This window comes from Anguilla rostrata, chromosome 2, assembly GCF_018555375.3.
Source record: "Anguilla rostrata isolate EN2019 chromosome 2, ASM1855537v3, whole genome shotgun sequence".
Taxonomy (NCBI): Eukaryota; Metazoa; Chordata; class Actinopteri; order Anguilliformes; family Anguillidae; genus Anguilla; species Anguilla rostrata.
Genome location: NC_057934.1, coordinates 61,061,714 through 61,089,213, shown reverse-complemented (window position 1 = coordinate 61,089,213; position 27,500 = coordinate 61,061,714). Strand labels below are relative to the sequence as shown.

General features: G+C 49.7%; 1 protein-coding gene across 1 annotated transcript in view; it reads right to left on the bottom strand.

Moving 5' to 3' along the window:
* The window catches only part of pkd1a (polycystic kidney disease 1a), a 105,681-nt gene that overhangs the window by 65,647 nt on the left and 12,534 nt on the right, over window positions 1–27,500 (bottom strand). The window contains exons 2-7 of the mRNA XM_064323416.1: window positions 10,288–10,359; window positions 9,615–9,683; window positions 6,937–7,008; window positions 5,441–5,604; window positions 1,809–2,489; window positions 322–499 (exon numbers count right to left, since the gene is read on the bottom strand). Coding sequence (XP_064179486.1) covers window positions 322–499; window positions 1,809–2,489; window positions 5,441–5,604; window positions 6,937–7,008; window positions 9,615–9,683; window positions 10,288–10,359 — 1,236 coding nt within the window. The remainder of the gene's footprint in view (window positions 1–321; window positions 500–1,808; window positions 2,490–5,440; window positions 5,605–6,936; window positions 7,009–9,614; window positions 9,684–10,287; window positions 10,360–27,500) is intronic.

The following is a 27,500-nucleotide window of genomic DNA, read 5'->3' as shown; positions in this document are numbered from 1 at the left end:
TTACCTATATTTTTTTAGGCTTTCTCAAAAGAAATCTTTTAGGTTCAATTGAATGAGAAAACCTAAAAACATATAGGTGTAACAAAATAAAAGTTTTTTTAGGTTTATCCAATAAAGCATTTTTTTCCAGTGTAGAAACTGAATGCCTTGCTTGCTCCTGATTGGTCGTGGCAGGCACTTAGGCGACGCTATGACTCCGCTCCTATGTGCTGCTCTACCTGGATCTAACCCGCTTGCTTCACCACTCAAAGGTGTGCATTCTAACCTGTGTGCCTGCATCACCGCCCCATTATGACCCTCACGACCCCCCAGTCCACTCACTGTGTGACACGTCTCGCCAGGAGGCTCCTGATTGGCTCGGTTCTGACCACGGCCAAGTCCCCGCCCTGGGCGAAGCACTGTCGCTGGGCCTCAGCCCAGCTGGACTCCTCGGGGTTCAGGTGGTAGCAGTGGGAGGAGTTTGTATCCAGGAAACCATCTGATGGACAGTGGGGCATTGCTGGAAGGCAGGGAGAGAAAAGGCATTGAATGGGCTGTACCAAGAGTTTGGTGTGAATACAAGGGAAGTGTGTGTGCGTGTGTGTGTGTGTGTGTGTGTGTGGTGTGTGTATGCCTGTGGTGTGTCAGTGCATACGTGTGGTATGTGCGTGTGTGTGGTGTGTGTAAGTGTGTGTGGTGTGTGCGCCTTGGTGTGTGTGGGGTGTGGTGTGGTGTGTGGTGTGTGGGGGTGTGTGTGTGTGTGGTGTGGGTGTGCATGTGTGTGTGGTGTGTGTGTGGTGTGGGTGGTGTGAATCAGTGATGGCTGAATTCCTGTCTGAAATCTCAAAGTGCTGCTCGAATGAAAGCGCTGCTGCTGGAATGAAATTCCGACCTTCGACCCGCCTTTGTCACCATCCATATTTCGTTATTTCAGCCTGGTAATGGGGCTTAATACAGTCTGTCTCCCCTGAGCTCGCGCTCTGAATACAAATGCACAGCAGAAGGACCGCTCACAGCAGGCCTCCCAAAAAAAAAAAAAACCCACAAAAATTCCCTCAGATACCACCCCAGAGATGACGGGAGGGAACGGAGAGCTTTCGAGCGATAAAAGGATAACAGCTCGGCGGGGTTCCGTTCTGGAGTTCTGCTGCTAGGCCAGGGGAGAGCGGCTCCACTCGCCCCCACGCTGTGGGATACAGATTAAGGGCTCGTTCGTCCGCTCGTGTGCTGAAGCTCCCAGCGAAGACACATCACGTCTGTGGTAATCCGGGGTCCTGGAGCTGCGGAGACCATGAAGGAGAGCGCCCCCCGGTGGGCGGCCCAAACGCATGGGCCTCGGTGGCGCAAAGCTCCCGTAACCCCTAACAACCCCCCCCCCCCTCCCCTCGACACAGCCTGCCCCAAGAGCGCAGCTACAGGCGGAAGGTTCTGGAAGCTGGAAGTGGAAACTCCTGGAAAGGTAGGGGTTGTGAAGTTGAGGAGTGGAAATTGGGAGTTGGAAGTTTCTTGGAGGTCCAAGATGAATTTGTGAGGTAAAGGAAAGGGGTGGACATTTCCGAGAGCTACTGAAAAAGCAGAAAAAGTTCAGAAGCAGAAGTTTGAGGGGAGCCTAAATGCCAGTCTTGCTAAACGAACAGAGCCGGCTCGACTCAAGAATAATAAAGTGATCATAACACAGTTTAAAAGCCCTGCTCAAATGGTCTTCGGGAATCATTTGAGCGAAGTGAACGCAGACAGTGAGTATCCAGGCAACAGTGGGCCAAACCCCGCCCCTCTCCATCACATCACGCTACAGTCACCCACTTCACCTCCCACTCTTAGCGGCTCACCTTTGGCGACCTCGCGTCCGTCCAGCAGGATCCTCCAGTCCACGGCAACGCCCACCCCGCCCCAGTTGACCAGGCCGACGTCGATGCTGTGATTGGCCACGACCACCGGCGGGCACGCCAGCTCCAGCCGGGGGGGCAGGGTGACGCGCACCTTCCCGGAGACGGCGATGTCCTTCCTCTCGGACCGCAGGGCGACGCGGGCGGCGTACTCCCCGGGCAGCGCGTACTTGTGGCGGGCGCTCAGCTGGGTGGCGTTGGCCCAGGGCGTGGCGTTGACCGGCGGCGTCCCGTCGCCGAAGTCCCAGGAGAGGCCGGCGGGGTGCACGGACGAGCGGAGCGTCAGGGCGGCCTCCCGGTGCACGGAGAAGCGCAGCGGGCGGCGGAAGGAGGCGGTGAAGACCACGAGGAAGACGTCGTGCGCCACGGTCCAGCCGCACTTCTTCATCACCTGCGGGTCGGCGCACGCGGCCGAGCACTGCGACTCGCTGATGAAGTTGGGCTCCGAGTTGGTGCTGCACAGGCACTCGCGCTGCGCCCCCAGCCCGCCGTAGCGGTACGCCTTCTGGAAGCACTGCGCGTTGCAGCTGTCCCGCGTGTAGTTGCCCGGCGAGGAGTGGGTGAAGATCACCAGCTCCTTCACCCCCGTGTGGCTGTCCGGCAGGCAGGCCGCGTAGTTCAGCCCTGCCGACACCAGGGGGAGACAGAGAGGTGGCAAGGTCAGTTGGGATGGAGTAGGCATGCACACACACACACACACATACTCACACACACACACATATGCACACACACACACACACAGGTCTTTGCAGCTGCACAAAGACAAATTAATAAAAAAGACCAGAGAAAGAAGCTCCAGCAGTGGAACAGCGGAATGCTGACGGCCAGTGTGAACAGCACCTCAACGCTCTACAAGGTGGTCATGGCAACTGTCGCCATCAGGGCCGGTGTTCAGAAATCAAACAAACAGCTGGGGGTGAAATCACAGCCAGACCAGCTCCAAAGGAACAACCCAGGCCCTAGGAACAGGTCACAAGGGCAGGTGGGTATTTCTAAGGTGTAGTTTCCTGCATACCACAGGTGTGCAGTGGGGATACTCTGCACCCTGCAATGGGAGAGGGAGACACACAGAGTTTGCTAGGCCCAGTCCATTGTTCCTCCCAGCCTGGCACATGCACACATAAGGTCCTAATTGTGTGTGGAGAACCAGCCAATTTGCCGGAACAAAAGTGGCCCTTTGAGTTGCTAATTCCGCCCCCCTCCCTGATTGCCTGGTGTTGCCCATCCTCGCCTTCTCGCCTGTCGTGTTCTCATCCAGAAGAGCTCATGCAATGTGAAATGTGAAAGTAAAGCATGCTGCTCCTAAACAAAAAATCTAAAAAAATAAGAAAAAGAAGAAGGAGGTGCTTGGCCCCCTAATAATAAATAAATTATACGCCAATACACACTAATAACAGCACATTCACAAGGAATGTAAAAAAAAAAAAAGTTTGTGAAGTCAATGTTATATCAAACAAAGTGAAGGCAAAAAAAACCCCATGTAATGTCTGAGGCAAACTGGGCTCCTCCTGTTCAACATCTCTGCTCTAGACCGGGCTATGGCCACAAGGTCAAAAGAGGTCGGTATTGAGCCATCAGCAAGTTCAATCTTAACTACGATATTTTAGGCAATTTTGTCGGTAGGCACCTGAAAAAATCCACTTCAATTCCATCAGCCTCACTCCAGTAGCCCCCGTATTCCACAGTACAGTAATAACCATGGAAACAAACAAACGTTCTGGAACAGGGCCTGGAGTTCACACGAGTCCTCAGCAAAATGAGCGCTATCTTTAGATCGGCTAAATGAATGCCGTGACTCAGCTCTTGAATAAACTTCTACTGAAAGCGTGGCCTCAGCTTCCGTTAAAGTGTCATTAAACCGAAGTGACAAGAGCCTCAGTGTGAGAGCTCAGAAAGCTTTGCCCACTCTCCGTCACTTCAGAGGCAAAGATAATGGACTCTTGATCCGTTTCAGGAAATAAGATTTGGGCTGAAACACAGATCCTCGGCAGGAGTCAAATGTGACAACAGACCTTTGTGAACAGCACTACAGAAATTACTTTAATAAATTATACACTAATTTATTAAATACACTAAATGTAATAATTACAGCTTCTAAGTATACCATGTATCGTTGAAGGAGCAATAGGTTATTTGAAACCCCATCTGGCGTCCACAAGGGTGAACGGCAAGAAACTCCGCCCCTGGGAGTGGTCACCAGGTTAGTCTCACAGCCTGTGTCTGTGTGCGGTGGTGGGACAGAGCTGATTATATTGTGACGGGAAGCTGGCTATTGCGGCACACAAAATGTGAAGCGATGTGTTTTACTGTACATCTTAAAAGGGATGAATAAAATATGTTTATACTGCAACTTTGCTCCATATCACAGCAATGTATTAGCTACGTGGGTTGCTAGCGACGTGATTTGTCATACGTGGGCTAGCTGTATGCGGTGCTGTTTGATACGCACGTAGGCTAATGTTAGCTATGATAGAACAATAGCTTGACAGCTAACGTTAGCATTCTCCATTGTTTATTCAGCTTGGAGAATCCTTTTCTAGCTAGTTGGGCTTAGCTGGCTCTCTGGAGGAGCTGCTTAGTGACTAAGTCAGCCATTTTTTCACTGTATCCAACTGGCAAACAACTGCACATTTTATTCGTGAGAAAAAGATGTCCGTGCTACTGGCTCCGGAGTGTTGTTGGAGGCGATAACCCTGGAATCAATTCACTCAAACAGACATAAACGCTGTTAAATATATTTAAAATGACAAATTCATATTCAATATAATTTTTTTGTGGGAAAGACATACTTTAATTCTGCATCTTTCTGCAAGCCCTGTGTATGTCTTATTTCTTTGAAACATTATTTGTCCACCATGAAAAGATAGATATGGCCCCTTTAAATTACATAGAGGGGGGAGGGTGGTAATACAACATTAGTAAATGTTAATAGATGTGTTATAATGAAGGATGGGGTGATCAAATCCCAGCAGAGTTAAAAATGTCAGTCTTGAAATGGCTTCATTCTTCAAATTATGACCAATATTCTTAATATTCAACATTAGAACAGTATGCATTTACGTTGAACTGAAAAGCAACAAGGTACTTTCTTAGTAGTTGAGTGTTTATAAATCATTAATACTTGTGCTAGAACTTAAAAGCGTGACCCATATTTAATTTGTTTTTCACAGCTTAGCATCTTAAATTACAGAAAGACACTTTGATGAGTTGGATGCTGTAGGTGATCACAAGAGTCCAAAAGGTTTGGATGTATGCCCAGTCAGCGGCATTTCATGTTATTAAGCATTAATAACTGCACTATATCCAAGAGAACCACCCATATTTTATTGTGTCTCAAAATGTTTAGTGCAGTTTGCTGGATGAAGAATTTGAGGGTTGGGTGTTCTTCAGGTTGCGGGTTTGAGTTTAGAATGATGCCCAGTCAGGGGCATAGCATGTTACCAAGCACAGAGCTTTAAAAAAAAAAAAAAAAAGTTTTGTATCTCACACTAGAGCACGAAGCACTGGAGAGTTGGGCGTTGATGGGGGTTGCAGGTTTGAGTCCGGACGGATGGGGGGGGGGGCGTGAGACTCACCGCACATGAGGAGGCTGACGTTGAGCACGGGCTGGTTCCGCAGCTCCGCGGGCCACTGGCACTGCATGGACTCCACCTTCCGCACGCGCACGCCCCTCTCCTGCAGCCAGCTCACCAGCCGAAAGAGCTTACAGTCACACACAAACGGGTTCCTGCTCAGGTTTCTGCGGGAGGGAAGGAAGCGAGGGAGGGAGGAGCGAAAAGGAGGAGGGACGAGGAGAGGGAGGAGCAGAGTGAGAGGGAGGAGACGAGTGCACAAGGGCATGGATAAGAGTGGGAGGTTAGAGAGGGAGAGATGGAGAGAGGAATGAAAGGAGAGCAGTGCATAAAAACAGAGAGAAAAGAGTGGCAGGTCAGGGAGGGAGAGAAGGAGGGATGAAAGGAGAGCAGCAAATAAGGACAGAGAAGCAGAAGAGAGTGACAGGTTAGAAAGGGAGAGATGGAGAGAGAGAGGAAAGAGAGTTGTAATGTCTTATTCACGTACGCGGGGGTGTGAGAGTGAGCTGATGGTGGGACTATGAGAATGGAAATCTAAACAGCTGTAAAAAATAACAATGAGATCATTCTCCCTCTCACTCCTCTCTCTGCCTCCCTCTCTCCCTCTCTCTCTCTCCCTCTCCCTCTCTCTCTCTCTCTCTCTCTCACTCTCTATGTCTCTCAGATCTAAGGGACACAGCCATATCAATGAGCTGCGTGAGAGTAACTTTGTGGCAGCGTGTGTTTGCGTAACGTTGTGGCAGAGTGTGTGCGTGTGTGCGTGTGTGCGTGTGTGTGTTGGGAATGCGTACATGTTTGGTGTATGCGAGTCAAATGAGACGATTTCTCAGGCTGAAGGATGTGGGTGAATATGGCCTGCATGCATGTTGACTCAGCCGCTGGGACTGCACTGGGCATGTGCAGGTGTGGGTGGGGAAACGCAGCTGATTATTGCGTCAAAGGAGTGAGAGCACTGCTTGGGCTGTGCTTGTGCAGGCGTCTGAGAGTCTGAGAGATCTGTGTGTGTGTGTGTGCGCGTGTGTGTGTGTGTGTGTGTGTGCGTGCGTCTGTCTCTTTTTCTGTGTGTGTGTGAAGTGGACACCGTCTTGTTGGGGGATGACGTAAGGCTATGGGCCAAGGAAATGCCTCATTCATAAAAGCAGAGACAGTCAGATGTGGTAATCTCTCCGAGGGGAGGGGGAGCAGAGAGAGCACCGTTCGGCACTCCCAGGGTGATGTCATCGCATGTGGCTGCAGGGGCGAGAGCTCCGACTGCCATTAACTCATACCCCAGCAGAATGAGTCTAATCAGCCATAGGCACAAGCTGACTACGCTGTCACAAGGGCTGTTTGAGGGCATTGTGGGTAAAGTGACCTCACATGACGCAATGCTGTGGCCTTAAATGGGCACACTCTCCACGTCAGACTCCTGCTGAATTCTTTCGGCAGTTTACAGTCCGCTGAACAGGGAGGATAAACTTTTTTTCCCCACAAAATTTAGCGGGAAAAAGTATACTTACATTTCAGTTAAATTAAATAATTTATCACATATTCTTTCTTCTAATGTAGAAATCTGGTTGTTGCTTAAATCTCTGCAGGGAGAACAAAAACACAAGACAAAAAGAGTCAGAGGTGGTGTACAGAGTGCAGAGGTATAAAATACACGTGTACACACACATGCACACACACACACAGGCATGCATGTACACACACGGACATACACACATGGACATATGCACACACACACACACACACATACGCATGCACACATGTACACACACGCACACACAATGCACACACACACTACCAGGTTCGGAAAAGGGATAAACGCTCTCTCCACACACAACCCTACCCCCACCCCCTCCAAGCCCTTCACCCTCCCCCACCCTCCCAAATTCTGATCACCTAATTCTCCTCCACCACACAGCCACATAATCGGGCCTTGTTTTACTGGCTTGGACGAGATGGAGGGAAAGCTCTGGACTGCACAGGAAATGGCAGGGTGGGCGGGAGAGAAAGAGAGAGGGAGTGAGAGGGAGAGAGAGAGAGAAGGGGTAGAGAGCAGGAGAGTAGCAGAGAAAGAGAGAGCGAGAGAGCGAGACAGAGAGAAAGAGAGAGAGACGGATCTGGGAAGGCTATATGTAAGTGGAGTGTAAGAAGCCATCAGCCATGGGGTTTAATTAGCCTTAATAGCCCTGCAATTGACGTGCGACCCCGGCAGCCCCGCCCCCGTCTCCCCTAAACGCAGGTCCTTATTTGGAGCTCTCTCCATGGCTCTCTGCCCGCCTGCTCCAGACTAAACCAGCCCAGTCTGTTTCTGGAGGAGCACTGGGCGCTGATGGCAGGCAAGGTGGCTGGCCTGAGGCCAGGCCCGCACACACAACCACGCCGCACGCACACCACACTATCAATGCACACTCACATACACACACAAGCACAACACACAAACACACACGACACATGCATGCAGCCAAACACCATCAACCGACCACACACGGCATACACAACAACATACAGCACACCTCACAATGCACATAAGACATCACACCTCACCACAACGCCACACATTAACACACACACACACAAACCATGCACACACAATAACACACACACACCACAACAAAGCACTGCACACTATATCACACACCACACACCACACCACTCCACATGCATACATATATCACACACACCACCCAACACAACCAAGCACCATGCACACACATATAATCACACACACACACACACACACACACACACAACACAACCACACATGCACACATATACACACCACACACACACACACACACACAAACGCACACTCCCTATACACACACACACACACACACACAAGCCACATGCACAACATATATCACACACACACACACACACACACACACACACACTCACACATGCAACACATAATCACCCACACCCCACCAACACCACAAGACACAGCACACATATAACACACACACCACCACACCACACACACACACACACACACAACGCAACATGCACACACATATAATCACACACCAAACACAACAAACCACCATGCACAACAATCACACACACACACACAGTCACAGTGAAGTCGTCTCTCCCCTGTAATCATCACTCTGCACTCAGAGAGCCTTTGATCCCCAGCCAGCCCCCCCCTCCCCCAGGCCCAGCCCTCCCCAGCCCAGCTCCCTCCCCAGCCCAGCTCCCCTCCCAGGCCAGCCCCCCCAGGCCCAGTCTGGAGCTTTTCCCCAGACCGCAGAGAGCAGCTCCGCTAAGCTATCGCTAACGAGGCCTGCTTCCAAACGCGCTCGCGTTTACAGCACCCACCACTTCCCACGCTGCAAAAACAGCGCTGCACAGGACTACACACACTGAGTCACACACTGAGTCACACACTGAGTCACACACCGAGTCACACACTGAGTCACACACTGAGTCACACACTGAGTCACACACCGAGTCACACACTGAGTCACACACTGAGTCACACACTGAGTTACACACTGAGTCACACACTGAGTTACACACTGAGTCACACACTGAGTTACACACCGAGTCACACACTGAGTCACACACTGAGTCACACACTGAGTCACACACTGAGTTACACACTGAGTCACACACTGAGTCACACACTGAGTCACACACTGAGTTACACACTGACTCATCCCAGTCAATCTCCTGCACGTTTATGTACCTGAGCACACTGACTCATCCCTGTTAATCTCCTGTACGTTTATGTACCTGAGCACACTGACTCATCCCTGTTAATCCCCTAAATGTTCATGTACCTGAGCACACTGACTCATCCCTGTTAATCCCCTAAATGTTCATGTACCTGAGCACACTGACTCATCCCTGTTAATCTCCTGTACGTTTATGTACCTGAGCACACTGACTCATCCCTGTTAATCCCCTAAATGTTCATGTACCTGAGCACACTGACTCATCCCTGTTAATCTCCTGTACGTTTATGTACCTGAGCACACTGACTCATCCCTGCACATCTACTCTACACTTATGTATCCGCACACAAGTACTCAACCCTGCCAATCTCCAGTACACTTTTGTACCTGAACACATAAGAACTAATCCCTGCTAATCTGCTTTATGACTGCATAGCTGGAGCTTCACCGAAATGCCCTCAGAGCCAATCGCACAGGCCCATTGTCCCCCAGCCTCACGAGGCACTTACAGCACGGACAGCGTCCCACATCCAAAGATCCCGCGAGGAAGAGTGGTAAGGCGGTTACCCTGAAGATACCTGGGGGAGACAGAGAGAGGGGCACTGCAGAGGGGTACACTACACAGTGCACTACAGGTCTGCTAAAACAGGGTCAGTAGTGCTGCTGCCTGACAGACCACAGTCCACTAATGTCTCTGATTGGCCAGAAAGTTAACTCACCTGGTGCCCCAGGTGTAAATCAGTCCTTGATTAGAGGGGAGGAATGAAAACCAGCAGCACTGCTGACCTCGAGAGCCAGATTTGAGTACCACTGCGCTGAAGCAGCTCACTTCATGCATGTGGGACCAACAAAGACCAGAGTGAATGCTTGAAGAAAGGGAGGAGAGGAGATGAAAGGAAAGAAGAGGAGGGGGAAGAGTAGAGTGTGGAGAAGGGGAGAGGAGAGGAGAGGAGAGGGGAGGATTAGAGGGGATGAGAAGGGGAGAGAGGGGGATTGGAGATGAAAGACAAGAAACAAGGAGGAGAGGAGAAGAGAGAAAGGGAGGAGACAGGGAGGACAGCAAAATGAAGAGGAACGAATGAAGAACAGCAAAAAGAGGAGGAGAGGAAAGGAGAGGAGAGGAGGGCAGGGGAGAGGAGAGGAGAGAAGAGACGATGTGGGGGAGAGACGTCCCATACTCACAATTCCTTCAAGGAAGTCAGAGGATCAAAGAGACTGGCATCTAGAGAGGAAATGCGGTTTGTGGACAGATCCCTGCAGGAGGAAATGAAAGGCCTCAGTCTCATGTGGGAACCAGATGGTTAAACTTTCACACAGGAGGAGGAGCTGTGTGCAGGTCTGCAGCCTGCTGTTATACTGCCTTACACACACACACACCCACACACAAACACACACACCTACACACACACACACACGCACACACACACACACACACACACACACACACCCACACACACACAAACACATGTTCCCATCATCTCTTCCACTATCCAGCTCTGTGCACGTAAAAATATATTAAGACACCAAATGGAAACCCCCTATTTCAGATCCAGCTCACGCGGTCAATTAAAACGCAAAATTTATCCCATAAATGAACACTTCAGTTACCTCACTCAACCCCCCCCCCCACCCCCACAAAAACACAGAAGTTCACTCCCCTTACAGCCCAGTTACTCAAACGGAATCAGATGACTCAACGCTCTTTCTTCTGCCGGGCACAGAGGGCTGAGCTCGGCCAAGAAAGCCGTCCATTACCACGCATTACCGCTACTGGCCTTTCGCGGCAACCCGCTGTGCAACCTTGATTGACAGGCAGTTGGGGGGGGGGGGGGGTCAGTCAGTCAGCGCCCACTCAGAGCTCCGCCTCTCACATCACGCCTGGGACCAGATCTCTCCGCGCCTGTGGTTACCCGCTCCCCTGGAGGGAGTGCTTTCAGCCACCCACCAAACCCGCTTCAGAAGCACAACCGCAGGGCTACTGTCAATTAGTGCCCCACGAACCGGTTAGCGGTTAGCACGCTGCACCTGAGGCCAGGGGGGCTGTAGGTTACTGACTCAGGTGCAGGGCTCCTGTTTTACCTGGGAAGACATGCTACAGACCCCAGGACAGACACATACACACACGCACACACCAGGGCACTGTAAAGGGGGGGGGGTTTAGGATGATTACACGGGCCCCGACTGAGGCCCCACGAAAATATTAGAACAAGATTTTCTGGAGTGCTGGGGCCCAAAATCCCTGATGGCGCCCCTGCACACACACACACACACACACATGCACACACACCCGCACACACACACACACACACACACACTCCTCATTACGTTAACCCCACAGATAATATTATAAATAGCTGAGCGAGTCACGCTGGCTCAGGGGCGGTCGCCAGATCTGACTCAGCGGCGTCGGAAGCCGAGGCAGCTTCTTCTTCGGAGGAAACGGGACAGGCGAGAGGCGCTGAGAAACGGGCGGAGGGCGAGGTCTCGGGGGCGTGCGCTTGGGGGCTCTCGTCCCTTTTTTCCCGCAAGCTGGAGACTTTCGCGCGTGACGGGACCGACGCGATGTCAGGAACACCCCGCCCCCCTCCCCGGAGAGCAGCGGCGCAGCAAAGCCCCCTCAAAACCCCCAGCAGCCCCTGCGTCTGTCTGAACGTTACAGAGATCACGGCAAGTTCTCTTCTCTGTGAGAGGACTAAGCACAGTGGCACAGAGAAATAGGCGGAGAGAGAGAGAGAGAGAGAGAGAGAGAGAGTGTGAGAGTGTGTGAGATTATTGTTAATATTGTAATTATTCATCATTATTGTGCATGTAGTTGTTTTTGCCACTATTGTTGTTGTTTTATGTAAACAATCGCTTTGGCTATAGTGCTGGCACGTGGTCATGCCAATAAAGCTTGTTTGAATTTGAACTGAGAGACAGTAAAAACAGAGTGACAGAGAGAGAGAGAGAGAGAGAGAGAGAGAGAGTGAGAGAGAGAGAGAGAGCGAGAGAGCGAATGAAAGAGAGAGAGGACTGTAATGCAATCTCCCTGATTTCCCACTTCCCACACAGACTGGGCTCTGCCAGCACCATGTCCTCTCACTCAAACCACTGGCTCTGTGCTGTAATGGAAAAGGGCCTCTCATCATCTCTGCTTAATAACCTGTCAGTGAGAAGGAGCGAAACAAGAGAGGAATAGGAAAGGGAGGTATAAATATACAGCAAATATATATATATACATAAACGTACTGTATACACACACACAAATATATATATATATATATATATATATATATATATTTATATATACACACAAACACATGTCACCAGAAGCAGCAGCAAATGGTTTCACAGGTGTTTTGAATAGTCCTGTTCAAATTGCTTCCTCATTGCAGGTATAAGACAGCTTTCAGCGTCTAATCTTGATTTTAGGCTTTTCATCACCTTTGAAGTCTGTTTTTGGCATTTGTCAACATGAGGACCAGAGTTGTGCCAGTGAAAGTCAAGGAAGCCATTATGAGGCTGAGAAATAATTTTAAAAAAAACAGAGACATAGGCCAAACCTTCGGCTTACCAAAATCATCTGTTTGGCACATCATTAAGAACAGAGAGCGCTGGTGGGTGGCTCAGAAATCACAAAGGGCCTGGCAGGCCAAGAAAGTCGATGACCAAAGAATTCTCACCACAATGAAGAAAAAATCCAAACACCTGTCCGACAGATTAGAAACGCTCTTTAGGAGGCAGACGTGGATTTGTCAAGGACTGCTGTCTGCAGAAGACTTCACAAACAGGACTACGGAGGCTACGCGGCAAGATGCAAACCACTAGTCAACCGCAAAAGCAGGATGGCCAGGTTACAGGTTGCTAAGAAGTACCTAAAAGAGCCTGCAGAGTTCGGCAGCCGAATTGATTCTGAACTGTACAGAAGCATCTTATCTACTCCAGTTCAAGCGCACGCCTCCAAACTCATCGGACGGCACTTCATCCTACAGTAAGACGATGATCCCAAACATACTGGAGTAAGCAAAAAGAAAAAGGAGTTTTTCCAATCCAAAAACTGGAAAATATTTGGCGAAGTCGTTCACCCAATACGAATCCAATTGAACATGTGTTTCATCCGCTGAAGAGAAAGCTTAAGGCAACCAGCACCCAAAACAAGCAGGAGCTGAACATGGCTGCAGTACAGGCCTGCCAGAGCATCGACAGAGAAAATGCTCAGCACTGAGTGTTATCTGTGGGTCACAGACTTCAAGCAGTCATCGCATTAATGTGTCCCAAATGTTATGATGCCCTGAAATTGTATAAAAAGTGCTGTAATTTCTACATGAGTGTATGAAAATACCTTTAAATAAAAGCTGAGAATCTGCACTGTAACCACAAGTAAATTGTTTGATTACAAAAAAATCTAAAATTGTGGAGTACACAGCAACATTTTAAAAAAGTCTTTGTCTAAAACATTATGGAGCTCACTAAATATATATCTATATATGTATATATATACACACACACACACACACACACACATATATATATATATAGAGAGAGAGAGAGAGAAAGAGGGGAAAGGATAAACAGAGGGATTGTAAACTCCTTACAGACTTTTTCATTTGAACAAGATGAGTCGACTTGCCTAAGTCGATATGGCAGGGTGGCTTGGGAACTGACCAATGGGTGAGGGCTTTTGGTTGCTGCAGGCACTGCTCCAGATTTAAAACCCACAAGAAATTTAAAAAACAAAAAAGTTCCACCAAAGTTGTGGTTTATACACAAAAAAAGGCTTCATCCAGTCCTGCCTCAGAGCACTACTTACTAAACATCCACCTCACGCCTGTCTACTCCTCATCACCCAACGGGCTAAACAGTGCATGCTCTGGGATGGACAGAGAGAGAGAGAGAGAGAGAGAGAGAAAGAGAGAGAAAAGGAAAACAAACACGGTGCCAAGGTTATCGTCCAGACATGCCGCACACAATGTCTCTATTAGCAGAACTGCCTTTCAGCCAAAACAAAGAGAGGTAATTGGGTGATGAATGCTAAGCCGTTATAAAGTGGCATGGCAGAGGTCGAGGTGGAGATGTGTGTGTTTTTTTTTCCGTCAATGCGGCACGTCCAGCGATTGGAAGTTCCACCCGCCCGACCGGCCCAAAGCGGACCCAGACAGCGCGGAGGGAACTTTGGGTTCTGCGTGCAGCGCGGGTGTCCTGGGCTGCCCCGACTCCTCCGGGACTCACTACAATCACGCCCTTCCCAATCTGGATGAGGAGGTGTAGGGAGCTCTGGGGCTCAGCCTGTCATGTGTAGGGTCTCGCCCCACCCAGGAGTTCTCCTACGCTTTGAAAAGTAGGATTTTTTGGAATTATTTTTTTCCAAAATTCTTAGTCAGTGTTCTAGAACTCAATTGCTTCCAGTTACCAGCAGTGAGTGTTACATCAGCACTAGAATGTTCAGTCAAGAACATTCTGATCACACCTTAAAGGGCTAAAACATCAAAACCCTGTTTCCTGTCAGCAAAGCGTGACCTGGTTTAAAATCTCTCAACCTCTCCTCTTCTCCCATTTCCACTCCTCCTGTTTCTATTGTCATATCCTCTCACTCTGTGAGTGGACATAACCAGGTGTCATGTGTGCATTTGTGTGGATGTGTGCGTGACTGTGTACTTATATGTGTGTGTGTGTGTGTGTGTGTGTATGTGTGTGTGTGTGTGTGTGTGTACGTGTTTGTGTGTGTGTATGGGTGTGTGTGTGTGTGTGTATATGTGTGTGTGTGTGTGTGTATGTGTGAGTGTGTGTATACGTGTGTGTGTGTGTGTGTGTGTATGTGTGTGTGTGTGTGTATAGTGTGTGTTGTGTGTGTGTGTGTTTGTGTGTGTGTATAGTGTGTGTGTGGTGTGTGTGTATATGTGTGTGTGTGTGTGTTGTGTGTTGTGTGTGTATAAGTGTGTGTGTGTGTGTGTGTGTGTATAAGTGTGTGTGTGTGTGTGTATAAGTATGTGTGTGTGTGTGTGTGTGTGTGTGTATAAGTGTGTGTGTGTGAGAACAGAGCCAGTGCTGTGCGGTTCCCCTAAGGAAACATCTGTACATTCCAGACAGGCTGTGTAAGGGGAGCGGAGCTCATCTGAAAAGCCGCCATGGCGGCCCCTGTTGCCGGGCTGCGGTGCTGCTCCGCTGGCAGCGCCCCGCTGGAAAACTCATGCTAAAGTCGTTACGCCGTGATCCCGATGGCCCGCCCCCCCAATTAATCATTAAAAGGGTCCCTGCGACACATCAATCACTGACGTAATGCCTCGCACAGCCACTCCCCTCCCTCTCCCCTGCTCTTCAGGGTGAGTTTCAGCCTCTGGAACACAAACACGGAGGAGCTGCTCGGGTCCTGACCGCCAGGGCCCCCCCTGCCCGCCACCCCTCCACCCTCCACCCCCCAATCCCCCCCCCCCCCACGCCCGGACCAGGACGGGCCCTGAGGTCCAGCAGGTAGCCGCGGCCGGGCCGGCCTCCCTCTCCCCCACACTGCTCAGCAGCTGTCAGGGGTTAAGTACTGCACTGGCCCTGGAGTCCCTCCTCCCTGGAATTACAGACCTTCCCCTCTCTGTGTTAGAGCTGAAGGATCTGAGTCTCTCTGAGTATCTCTCTCTCTCTGTCTGTCTGCCTCACTCGCTCTCTGTCTGTCTGCCTCAATCTCTCTCTCTCTCACTCTCTCTCTCTGCATGTTTGCCTCACTCTCTCTCTCAGTTCCTCTTTCCTTGTCTCCCCCTCTCTCTCTTTCTTTCCATATCTCCCCTCCTCTCTATTTCCTTCCTTATATCCCTCTCTCTCTCTCTCTGATATCTCCATGTTCAGGACACAGGAGGAGGAGGGGAGGAGGAGGAGAGGGACCTGAAATAAATCAAAAGGTGCTGTGCCTCGCCCCTGTTCTCCTCTCCTCTCCTCTCCTCACAGAAACTTCCAGGCTGTTCCGGCGTGTTTTTGGCTGTGACCGCGGAGCCTCTGATCTGGTGCGGGCCCAAGCCCGGGTCCTCCTCCAGCAGGGTCAGGTGCTGAGAAAATGACTTCCAGAACTGAGCACCGCAGAGCCACTGGAGGAGAGGTGGGGAGAGGTGTGTGTGTGTGTGTGTGGAGGGGGGGAGAGAGTAAAACTGAAGAGAGAGGGAGAGAGAGAAGGAAGCTGGGAAAAAAGCCTGCCGCACTGCACACAGCCAGACAGCACAGCCAGTGCCAGGGCATCACTGCGGCTCCAAGCACCGCCCGCACTTCAGCCTGCAGGACCTCAGCTGGCAGCGCCAGCCCCTCCCCCCTCCATTTCCCCTCTCGAGATGCTGCCACAGCAATGAGCTTATTCCCCTCATTCCACAGGCGGAGGGAGAGAGGGAAGAGGAAAAAGGAGAGAAAGGGGGTTCTTTCTTCTCATTTATGTATCTCATTCTTTTCATTCATCATCCTTTATTATTTTACATGTGCACACACATGTTTTGGCAAAACAATATGTGCGTTTGTCATGCCAGTAAGTGAAATCAAGACCGAAAGGGACAAAGAGAGAAAGACAGCCAGTGAGTATATGAAACTACCGACAACGTTGTTTATACAGCCTGTACGACTGCTTTGGCAATACTGCTCCCTCTGTCCTGCCAATAAAACACCACTGAATTGAACAGAGGAGATAAAAAAAAGTGTGAGAGCGAGAGAAGGAGAAGGAGAGAGAGACAGAGCGCTTCCAAGCACAGGAGAGAAAGCTCGGACTGGCCCAAGACAAACAGCGTTTAATGAGGCCCACCAGCAGGCAGTGGCTCCCGTGAATCACCAGTATCAGGGGACTCCTGAACTCAGAGGAGCGGGTGCCAGTTGGCACGTGCCAACGATCGCTCAAGCGCCAAGGTACAGTCAGCCTGTACCCGCCCTGGCGTGGCCCCCCTGTACCTGTGCACCAGGCCACCGGGGGGAAGGGAGGGAGGTGGCGGAGGTAGGGGAGAGGAGAGGGACGGAAGAAAGGCCGGGGGTCTCTGAGGACAGGGTGGCGCTGAGCCGCGTAGTTCGTTTGGAAACCTGAGCTACGCTGGATCACTTGTTTGTGGAGGTCCTTCCCCTGCGCTTGGACATCAGAGACACGCGCATCGGCTGCACCTCACCCTGGGCGAGCTCAGAACAGAAGGAAAACGAGACTGCAGTCACACCAGAATGGTTTTGAATTCCGTTTGTTAACTCTGGCACAGCATGAATAAACCAATAGAAAAAGTATATATTTGCTTCTTATTACTTGGGTCAGTAATAAGAGTAAGTGATGTTTGTTTTGACTGAATAGACAGTTTTGAAAGCATGAACCTCAACCAACCAGCTTTAAACTGCAACCTTCAACTAACTGGCTTTAAAATCTGACCCTCAATTAACCAGCTTTGAACCATGACCTTCAACTAACCAACCCTGAACTCTGACCCTCAACCAACTGGCTTTGAACCATGACCTGGCCTCAACCAACCGGCTTTGAACTATGACCCTCAAGCAAATAATTTGAACTATGACTCTCAACTGTCTTTGAATCATGAACCAGCTTTGATCTATGACCGTCAACCAACCAGCTTTGAACTATGACCCTACACCAACTGGCTTTGAACCATGACCCGGGTTCAACTAACCGGCTTTGAATTATGACCTTCAACCAACTGGCTTTGAACCATGACCAAACAAATAACTCTGAACTATGACCCTGAACTAAGTGTCTTTGAATCATGAACCAACTTTGATCTATGACCCTCAACCCACCAGCTTTAAACTATGCCCTGCACCAAACTGGTTTTGAACTATGACCCTCAACCAACTAGCTCTGAACTATGATCCTCAATCAACCAGCAATGAACCACGACCCTCAATCAATCAATGTTGAACCATGACCCTCAACCAACCAATTTTGTACTATGACCCTAAAACAATTGGCTTTTTAAATTTAGCTGCTTTCATGGTTAATGATAAAGGGTTGGCTTCCAACTATCTGCATGAATCGTGAGTGAAAATGCAGCCTCCAGCTTAGTTGAGCATACCGTTAAAGGCTTAAAAAAATATCTATGAAGGAAAGAAATGTTCCTGTTGTCCACGTCATCTGATTTGGCACACGTACCCCACTCCCCCTCCCACTTTCCCACAAGAAACCGGTCCATCTCCAAACCAAGAGGGACCGTGCTCTTTTCTTTTGTCCAACCTCTGTCTCTCTTGCTGTCTTTCTCACTCCCTCACTAAAACAGAAGGTTGTGCTGTGTGTTTAAACATGACCATATAATATGACCTCTTCAATTTATATTAGCAAGAGACTGCTCCTGTTCTCAAGCCCTATGCAAGGAATCTCGAGCGACATATGGTTCTGTTTTAGAACGCCAAGTGTATGATTTGTGAGCTCCATATATGGCCGCCTGGTGCCCCTTATTCTACGAAGGGGGGAGGGGGGAACTTCCCCTCCACCAACGCTGTAGCTCTGCTACAACCAGGAGAGAGATCCCTAGTGCAGCGGGCCCCTTCCTCCTTGCACCAGTGCCGCCCCCACCCCCCCCCGCCCCCCACCGCACCGTACCCAGCCCCACCCCGTCACACTCTGTCACCCTCTTACCCTGCTACCACATGGGCTCCTTACTGCCCTGTAACAGTCTCCACCCACTCACCAGTGTCTCCACCCAACATCAGGCTGCCAGACTCTACCACACTCCTCTCCCATAGGGCCCGTTCTGTCCCTGGAGACACCCAATCAGTGTAGACCATGGAAAACAAAATGGCTGCCTTACGTGCAGCTCATCAGGCATGTGACTTTCGGACTTTAACAATTAAGGGAAGCACAATTGTGAGCAGTGCTTACTTGGTCTTTAGAGTAATAATGCAAATATTTTTCAATAGTTTTCCACACATGAAATAAATTAAGACTTAAAAAATGTAGTACATGATTTACATAGAGTGTAATATGTTCAAGAGCTATGGTTCATGGATTTTCTCAAAATTATGTATAAACCAACATAAAAGCTTATTTATGATCATAATAGCATAATCCACCCCCAGCGTTCAGGCAAAGTCCTGCTGTGAGCGCAGCTACGTAATATCAGGATTTCATTCTCGTTTTTGTCCCAAGCAAGTGAGTCAGCAGTCCTCCCACGTTCTGCAAACATTACTGTAACAAACCGAATTCCTGGGGGGGACACTCCGAGGGTTCCACTGGGTCTTCCTCTAAACCAACCGCATGCCGTTGTTTTTCTGAGACATCCACTGCGACACGTGACCTCACGGAATCTCCCCGTATTGTTACTCAGACCGACTAAACTTATTTATGGCCCTGTCACTGAAAGCCTCCGCTCGGCATGTTCCAGAATCCGTAACACAAGCTTTGTTCCCTACGCTGTAAAAAAACAAAACAAAAAAAAACAACAAAAAAACTTACAGCTTTTGAAAACAAAAACAATGGTGTTATGGATGAAGGTTAGGGTATGACACTGAGACACTGGACACAAATGCCACTGTGGTGCCATCACGCTGGGTCCAGACCACTGCTGGAGAGCACGTTAGCTCTCCAGCAGTGGTCTGGTTAGCATGTTAGCTCTCCAGCAGTGGTCTGGTTAGCACGTTAGCTCTCCAGCAGTGGTCTGGTTAGCACGTTAGCTCTCCACCGCTGCCCGACTAACCACCGGAATGTGCGGTGTGGCTAGTTTCAAAGGAAGACGAGAAAAACCGAGCCTTTTAAAAATAGTCTTCATAATGTGCTGTTTGTTTATAGCTTGATGTCTTCAATTGAGAATCGGGGTTCCACCACCTCGAGTGTGCAGCCCACTGACAATGCAGCCCCCTTCCAATGTGAGAACAGCCAATAAACTTCAGAGAGCGAAATACAAATGAGAACAGTCTAGCAGTGAAGTAGGAGAGCGAACAGTGTGAGGACAGTCAGCGAAAAGACAGACAGAGAAAATAAAGTAAAAGAACAGTACGGCAATGAGTGGCAGCTTTGGGACAGTCAGAGAGAGAACAGCCCAATATGAAAACAGTCAGACAACGAGAGGAAACAGTCATATTGTAAACAGTAAGAAGAGCCAAAACACCAAAAAGCAAGAATAAAAACAGCTGGAAAGCTAGTGTGAGGACAGTCAAACAATGATTGCCCATTGAGAGAATAGCCAGACAGTTGGTGTCACAATAGTCAGACAATGGCAAACGACAGTGGGAAGAGTCAGACAGCCGTCAGTGTGTGAGAACAGTCAGACAGTGTAGCCCTGTCCTGGCAGCTGATAGGACAGCTGCGGGTGCTGAGGTGCAACCACGGTGTGCGCAGCTACTGCTGCTGCTGGGACGACCCTTCCAGACTGGTCCCCTTCCAGCACGGCTGTGGCAAGAGGCCCCGATCTTCCCGGGCTAATTCCCGGGAGGAAAATTTACAAGGTACTTTCCTGGAATCGAGAGCGGAGGGGAGAGCAGGGGCGGGGGCAGGGGCGGGGGAGGAGGAGGAGGAGGAGGAGGAGGGGCGTGTGCCGGGCCCGATGAGGGCCGCCTCCTCCCCCTGCTCCCGCCGGCCCACTCCGATCCCAGGGCGGGTCCACGGCTCGGCTCGCTTCTAGGACATTCTGTCCATTTCCCTGCTGCTGCAGACACAGTCTGGAGTCCAGCTGGCGGGAGATCTGCTCTGAGTAACACACTCACCCACTCACACTACTCACACACACACACACACACACTACTCACACACAAACACACACTCACACACACTACTCTCACACACACACACACACTACTCACACACAAACACACACTCACACACACTACTCACACACACACACACACACACTACTCACACACACACACACACACACACTACTCACACACACACACACACTACACACACTCATACTCACACCACAACTACCAACACACTCACTACTCACACACACACACAACACACACACACTACTCACACACACTCACTACTCACACACACACACTACTCACCCACACACACTACTCACACACACACACACACACTACTCACACACACTCACTACTCACACACAAACACACACACACACACACACACACACACACTACTCACACACACTCACTACTCACACACAAACACACACTCACACACACATGTATATAAATAAGCTCACTTCCACTCACTTGGGCCGGTAGATTAGCCCCATGGACACTCCCGATATATAAAAGGTAAAATTTACCTGGGACTTCATGTTAACAAAGCCACAGACCACTGAGGTAGCAGCTGAAGCCGTGCTTCTATAAACACAGAAACACAAACAGAGATAGAACGCGCCAGAGAGGGAGGAACGCAATGAGGATGAGAGAGGGGTACAGGAAAACCGAAAAGAGAGGGAGGGGGTTTGGGAGACCTGAGGATATCCGACAAAATCTTTGTGGTGAAATGTTGGTGAAAAGTCAGGGAAACCCCAGTCTAGGCGTTCAGGTGAAAAGCTGGCTGAAAGCCTTCTAGCCAAAAAGGATGCAGCCAGGCTATATCCGGGTAAAACCTGAGCTATATTGGGGTTATCCTAGCCCGTTTACCTCAGCTTAGATTTACACCCTTCTAGGTGTCTAGATTCTGGCGTTTTCTCACTGGATAAAGGAAAAGTGGGATACAACAACACTATGGAGAGAGGATGCTGTGACTAATTCAGGAATACGAAAGGGAGCGGGAGAATGAGTTTATGGAACATATGAGAAAGTGGGAGAGAAAGTTTTGGGAATATTGGAGATGGAAGAGGGATTCGGGAATACCTGAGATGACTGGAGAAAAGGATATAGAGAATGAAGAGTTTCCAAGAGGTATTCAGGAATACTGGAAGGGGAAGGAGAGAAGGGTATAGAACATCTTGAGAAAGGAGAGAAGGGAGCAGGGAGGGAGATGGAGTGTTGGATTCAGGAATGCTAGAGGGAAGAGGAGAGAATGATACAGAGAATCAGAAGAGGGAAGGAGAGAAGGGCACAGGAAGATGGAGAGCATGGCTTGTCGGGCAGGCAGAGCGGAGAGTACAGACGCTATGTAAATACTGGGCTTCCTGATTAATTCATGCACACGCTGACCCTGCAGTTCCCCTGAGCTGCCAGTAACCAAATAAGAGCCTTTGTACGACTGCGTGATAGAGTAACCAACCATGAGCCAAAATGGCCACCATGGAAACTGAACCTGTGAGGGAATGACTGCCAGGGTATACAGAAAAGAGACAATGTATCGAGCCTGCCCATTAACGTAATCAGCCTCGAGCCAAGATGGCCGTGACCGCTGCAGGGACTGGACCAGTGTGGGAATGACTGCCAGGGTATACAGAAAAGAGACAGTGTATTGAGCCTGCCCAATAACGTAATCAGACTCGAGCCAAGATGGCCGTGACCGCTGCAGGGACAGGACCAGCCCGGGAAGGGCTGCCAGGGTAACCAAACAAGAAACAGCAGGTCCTGCTCTGCGACAGATCATCAAAAGACGCTTCTTCACTCGTCCTCTGTCTTCCCCTGGCAGGAGCAGGTCCGGGCGTTTCATTTGAGTTAAAAAATAAATAAATAACGGCACAGAAAAGCTGCGCTCGCTCTCTCTCTCTCTCTCTCTCTCCCTCTCTCCCTCTCTCTCTCTCTCTCCCTCTCTCTCTCTCTCCCTCTCTCTCTCTCTCTCTCAATACGGTCTTTGTTCAGACAAAGTTTGGAAAACGCCATAACAGAACACGGGCCAGCTGGTGCGAAGAACAAAATGGTCTGAGTGCAGGTTTGAGTGTGTGTGTGTGTGTGTGTGTGTAAAATGTGTTAAATACTAGCACAGAGCCAGCCCGTGTGAAAGGCAGTTCTGACTGAGTGCAGGTTTGTGCGTGTGTGTATTTGAGTGTGTGCGTGTGTGTCTGCGCACGTCTGTGTGTGAGTCTGTGTCTATGTGTATGTGTGTGTTTCCGTGTGTGTCTGTGCATGTGTGTGCGTATGTGTGTGATTGTGTCTGTGTGAGTGTGTGTGAATGTGTGCACTAGTTCATATGTTATGCATACATTTACAAGCATTCATATGCATGTAATTTCTCATGCTAAAAATAGAAACCCCAAATGGGAACACATAACATAACCAAAGGGGCTTATGGGAGAAGCAGCGTACAGCATAATGGTAGAAGGATAAACAATCAACACACATTGCCTCTAATAATAGTGCTTTTCACTTCACGCTCTCAAAGTGCTTGACATAACAATTACATCGCAGTCATTTAGCGTTTGCTCTTCGCATCAACGGTGGCTTACAAATGTGGAAAGCACCAGCGTACGGCTCAGGAATATAAACATGTGACATCACCAAGGAGGCCCATTTGTAATAAACAAGTGTAAAGTGTGAACAGCAGACCTGGGTCAAATACATATTTGTTTTGGCTTCAAATACTTTTCTACACTTTCTGGTGTATTGGAACCTATGACATTCTCTCAAAAAGTGCAAATCCCACCTTTTGGTCCTATTGGCAGGCTCAGTTACACCAGCCAAGATCAACAGAGCACAGAAAAGTATTTGAATCCAAAACAAATATGTATTTGACCCAGGTCTGCTGAACAGAGTAAATTACTGTAGTGTAAAGTTCTGTGAACAAAAGTAAATACTATTACACAGCTAATCTACCTTTACCAAGCTATACCTGTAGCGCTATCCTGAAAGGAAACCCAAAAAGAAAGAGGAGGGCTAAGAGGGGAGCCATTGTGTGATCTGAAGAGGCGGGTCTTCAGTCTGTGTCTGAAGATGGGCGGGGTTTCTGATACCCCGACTGTACCAGGAAGCTCAATTCACCACTGGGAAGCCTAAACAGTCACCTCACCTCAGTGACAATGCATATTAACCACCTGGGTGATTCCTGGCTGCCATTTTTGGCCGAAAAGCACATTTCCTCCATTTCAGTCCTTTTCTATCTCTCCCTCCTCCTTTCACTACAACTGACAGGCTGAGCTCCACTGCAGCCGACTCGTCTTGTGTTCAGGGCCAAACCCCCATACACCATTCCACCAATAAAACCTCCCAATGAATTGCGTTTTTTAAGATTACTGGAACTGGGCCTCATGGGGCCCGTAGTGTCTGATAATTATTTCCTCTGCCTTCCTGTTGATCTCCCTGTTGTTTTAATGCACATTTGACGACCAGCGTGAGCTCAGCGGTGTGAAATGCTGCCGGCGGAGACGAAACCAGGCCTTGACTCTCACCGCGGCCGTGTTTTCGTATTCATCCCCATCTCTAAAACTAATATTTACTCCTCCAACGGCTTCTGGTTTGGTTCCGTATCTGACGAGTATCTTTCTTTTCTTTCCAACAGATTTTGGGCACCGCCGAAGTATTCAGCGTCCTCTTCCTTCCTCCCGAAGATGCTAATCTCGTTTAAAAAGAACGTTTAAAAAGGAGGCCTTTATGGATTTTATCGGCTGGCCTGGATCGGACAGAAAATGTTATTGCTATCAGAAGGCCCATAAATACGGTGTGTGTCTGGATCTACCTGGTTGGCTGAAGTACATTGCGGGACGCAGTTACTGCAGATGTAACTGACCCTGTCGAGCCTTTCTCTCCCGCTCCCCCCTCGCACCCATGTCCTTCCACACCTGAGGGATCCTGCTGACCAAACGCATCACCACCTCTCATGTACCTCACAACTCACACTTTCAGGGGTGTACTGCTCGACCACTGTCGAGGACACACACACAAAACCACGCACACAAATACGCATACACATCCTAGCACAAACACAAAAGCACACAAAAGAACTCACGTGCACACCTGCACACCAATAGACAAATACACAGACAAAAAAATGCGCTCATACACACAAAACTAATACACATATGCACAAACAAAAATAAAAAAATACACGCAGAAATAAGAAATAAATAAGAAATAACTAAATCATAAGTAGTTTGGTAAGATGGCTTTTGATCTCTCTCTCAATCATACTCGGAAAGAAGAGATGCGACACCCAAATATTCATCAGCAGAACACACCACATCACAGCTCAGCGGTCCATGTACCGTACACAGCACACCCCAGCAAGCAAGCATCTACAAGCATCTACCAATCAGCAACCTTCTGCATGCTTCAAACAGCTGACGCCCATCTCCACTGCCAAACCACAACTGCCCACTAGCCGTAGCGCCCATTTGCAAGAAGAAGAAAAAAACGTCGGTGGCCTGACACCTGTAGAAATAACGACCCACTAGAGGGCGCCTTTATTTTACACCTGGAAATACCTTCGGCCTCCTACTTGTATGTTAGTGCCAGATATAGGTGTATGTGAGTGGAGACCTCCATGCCAAACGTCCACAGCTAATACCTAAAGGTCCGTTTTGTCCATTTTCAATGCGCTATCTGCCCAGGGCCACATGTGGGCAGACTGGGGACTTATGGGAGGAGGAGTACCAAGCGTGTCTCTCCCTCTTCTCCCCCTTCCTCTGCCTATAGGAGCTAGGGCTGTGTGTGTGTGTGTGTGTGTAAGAGTGAGAGACAGTGTGTGTGTGTGTGTGTGTGTGTGTGTAAGAGTGAGAGACAGTGTGTGTGTGTGTGTAAGAGTGAGAGACAGTGTGTGTGTGTGTGTGTGTGTGTGTGTGTAAGAGTGAGAGAGAGTGTGTGTGTGTGTGTGTGTGTAAGAGTGAGAGACAGTGTGTGTGTGTGTGTAAGAGTGAGAGACAGTGTGTGTGTGTGTGTAAGAGTGAGAGACAGTGTGTGTGTGTGTGTGTGAAGAGTGAGAGACAGTGTGTGTGTGTGTGTGTGTAAGAGTGAGAGACAGTGTGTGTGTGTGTGTGTGTAAGAGTGAGAGACAGTGTGTGTGTGTGTGTGTGTGTGTAAGAGTGAGAGACAGTGTGTGTGTGTGTGTGTGTGTGTGTAAGAGTGAGAGACAGTGTGTGTGTGTGTGTGTGTGTGTGTAAGAGTGAGAGACAGTGTGTGTGTGTGTGTGTAAGAGTGAGAGACAGTGTGTGTGTGTGTGTGTGTAAGAGTGAGAGACAGTGTGTGTGTGTGTAAGGTGAGAGACAGGTGTGGGTGTGTGTGTGTGTGTGTAAGAGTGAGAGACAGTGTGTGTGTGTGTGTGTGTGTTTGTGTAAGAGTGAGAGACAGTGTGTGTGTGTGTGTGTGTGTTGTGTATGGCGTGTGTGGTGGAGGTGGTGTGTATCTGTGTATGCGGAGGGGGTAATTATCGACAGCAGGATCTCAACTGCTCCAAGGCTCAGCGCTTTCTCAAGTGCCATCAGCTGGCAGCGAGGGCACCCGCCCCTCCCCGTGTCAGCGAAAGGGGAGGGGCTTACTGACTCAGCTGTGGGTCTGTGGGCCCTAGCGCTGTTAGCGCCCTGTTTCCAGGGTTACTGCCGACCAATCCAGGGTAAACACAACCTGAGAAGAACACAGGACTGAAAAGCAGCGGAACAACCAGTGCTGTAACGTAGTGTACCGCACTGTCTGCCCCGTCTGTGTACTGCACTGTCTGCCCCGTCTGTGTGTACCGCTCTGTCTGTGTGTAGCACTCTGTCTGTGTGCAGCACTCTGTCTGTGTACCGCACTGTCTGCCCCGTCTGTGTGTACCGCACTGTCTGCCCCGTCTGTGTGCAGCACTCTGTCTGTGTGTAGCGCTGTCTGTGTGTAGCACTCTGTCTGTGTACTGCACTGTCTGCCCCGTCTGTGTGTACCGCACTGTCTGCCCCGTCTGTGTGCAGCACTCTGTCTGTGTGTAGCGCTGTCTGTGTGTAGCACTCTGTCTGTGTACTGCACTGTCTGCCCCGTCTGTGTGTACCGCTCTGTCTGTGTGTAGCACTCTGTCTGTGTGCAGCACTCTGTCTGTGTACCGCACTGTCTGCCCCGTCTGTGTGTACCGCACTGTCTGCCCCGTCTGTGTGCAGCACTCTGTCTGTGTGTAGCGCTGTCTGTGTGTAGCACTCTGTCTGTGTACTGCACTGTCTGCCCCGTCTGTGTGCAGCACTCTGTCTGTGTGTAGCGCTGTCTGTGTGTAGCACTCTGTCTGTGTACTGCACTGTCTGCCCCGTCTGTGTGTACCGCTCTGTCTGTGTGCAGCACTCTGTCTGTGTGTAGCGCTGTCTGTGTGTAGCACTCTGTCTGTGTGCAGCACTCTGTCTGTGTACCGCACTGTCTGCCCCGTCTGTGTGTACCGCACTGTCTGCCCCGTCTGTGTACTGCACTGTCTGCCCTGTCTGTGTGCAGCACCCTGTCTGTGTGCAGCACTCTGTCTGTGTGTAGCGCTGTCTGTGTGTAGCACTCTGTCTGTGTACCGCACTGTCTGCCCTGTCTGTGTGCAGCACTCTGTCTGTGTGTAGCGCCCTGTCTGTGTACCGCACTGTCTGTGTGTACCGCTCTGTCTGCCCCATCTGTGTGTACCGCACTGTCTGCCCCGTCTGTGTGTAGCACTCTGTCTGTGTACCGCACTGTCTGCCCTGTCTGTGTGCAGCACTCTGTCTGTGTGT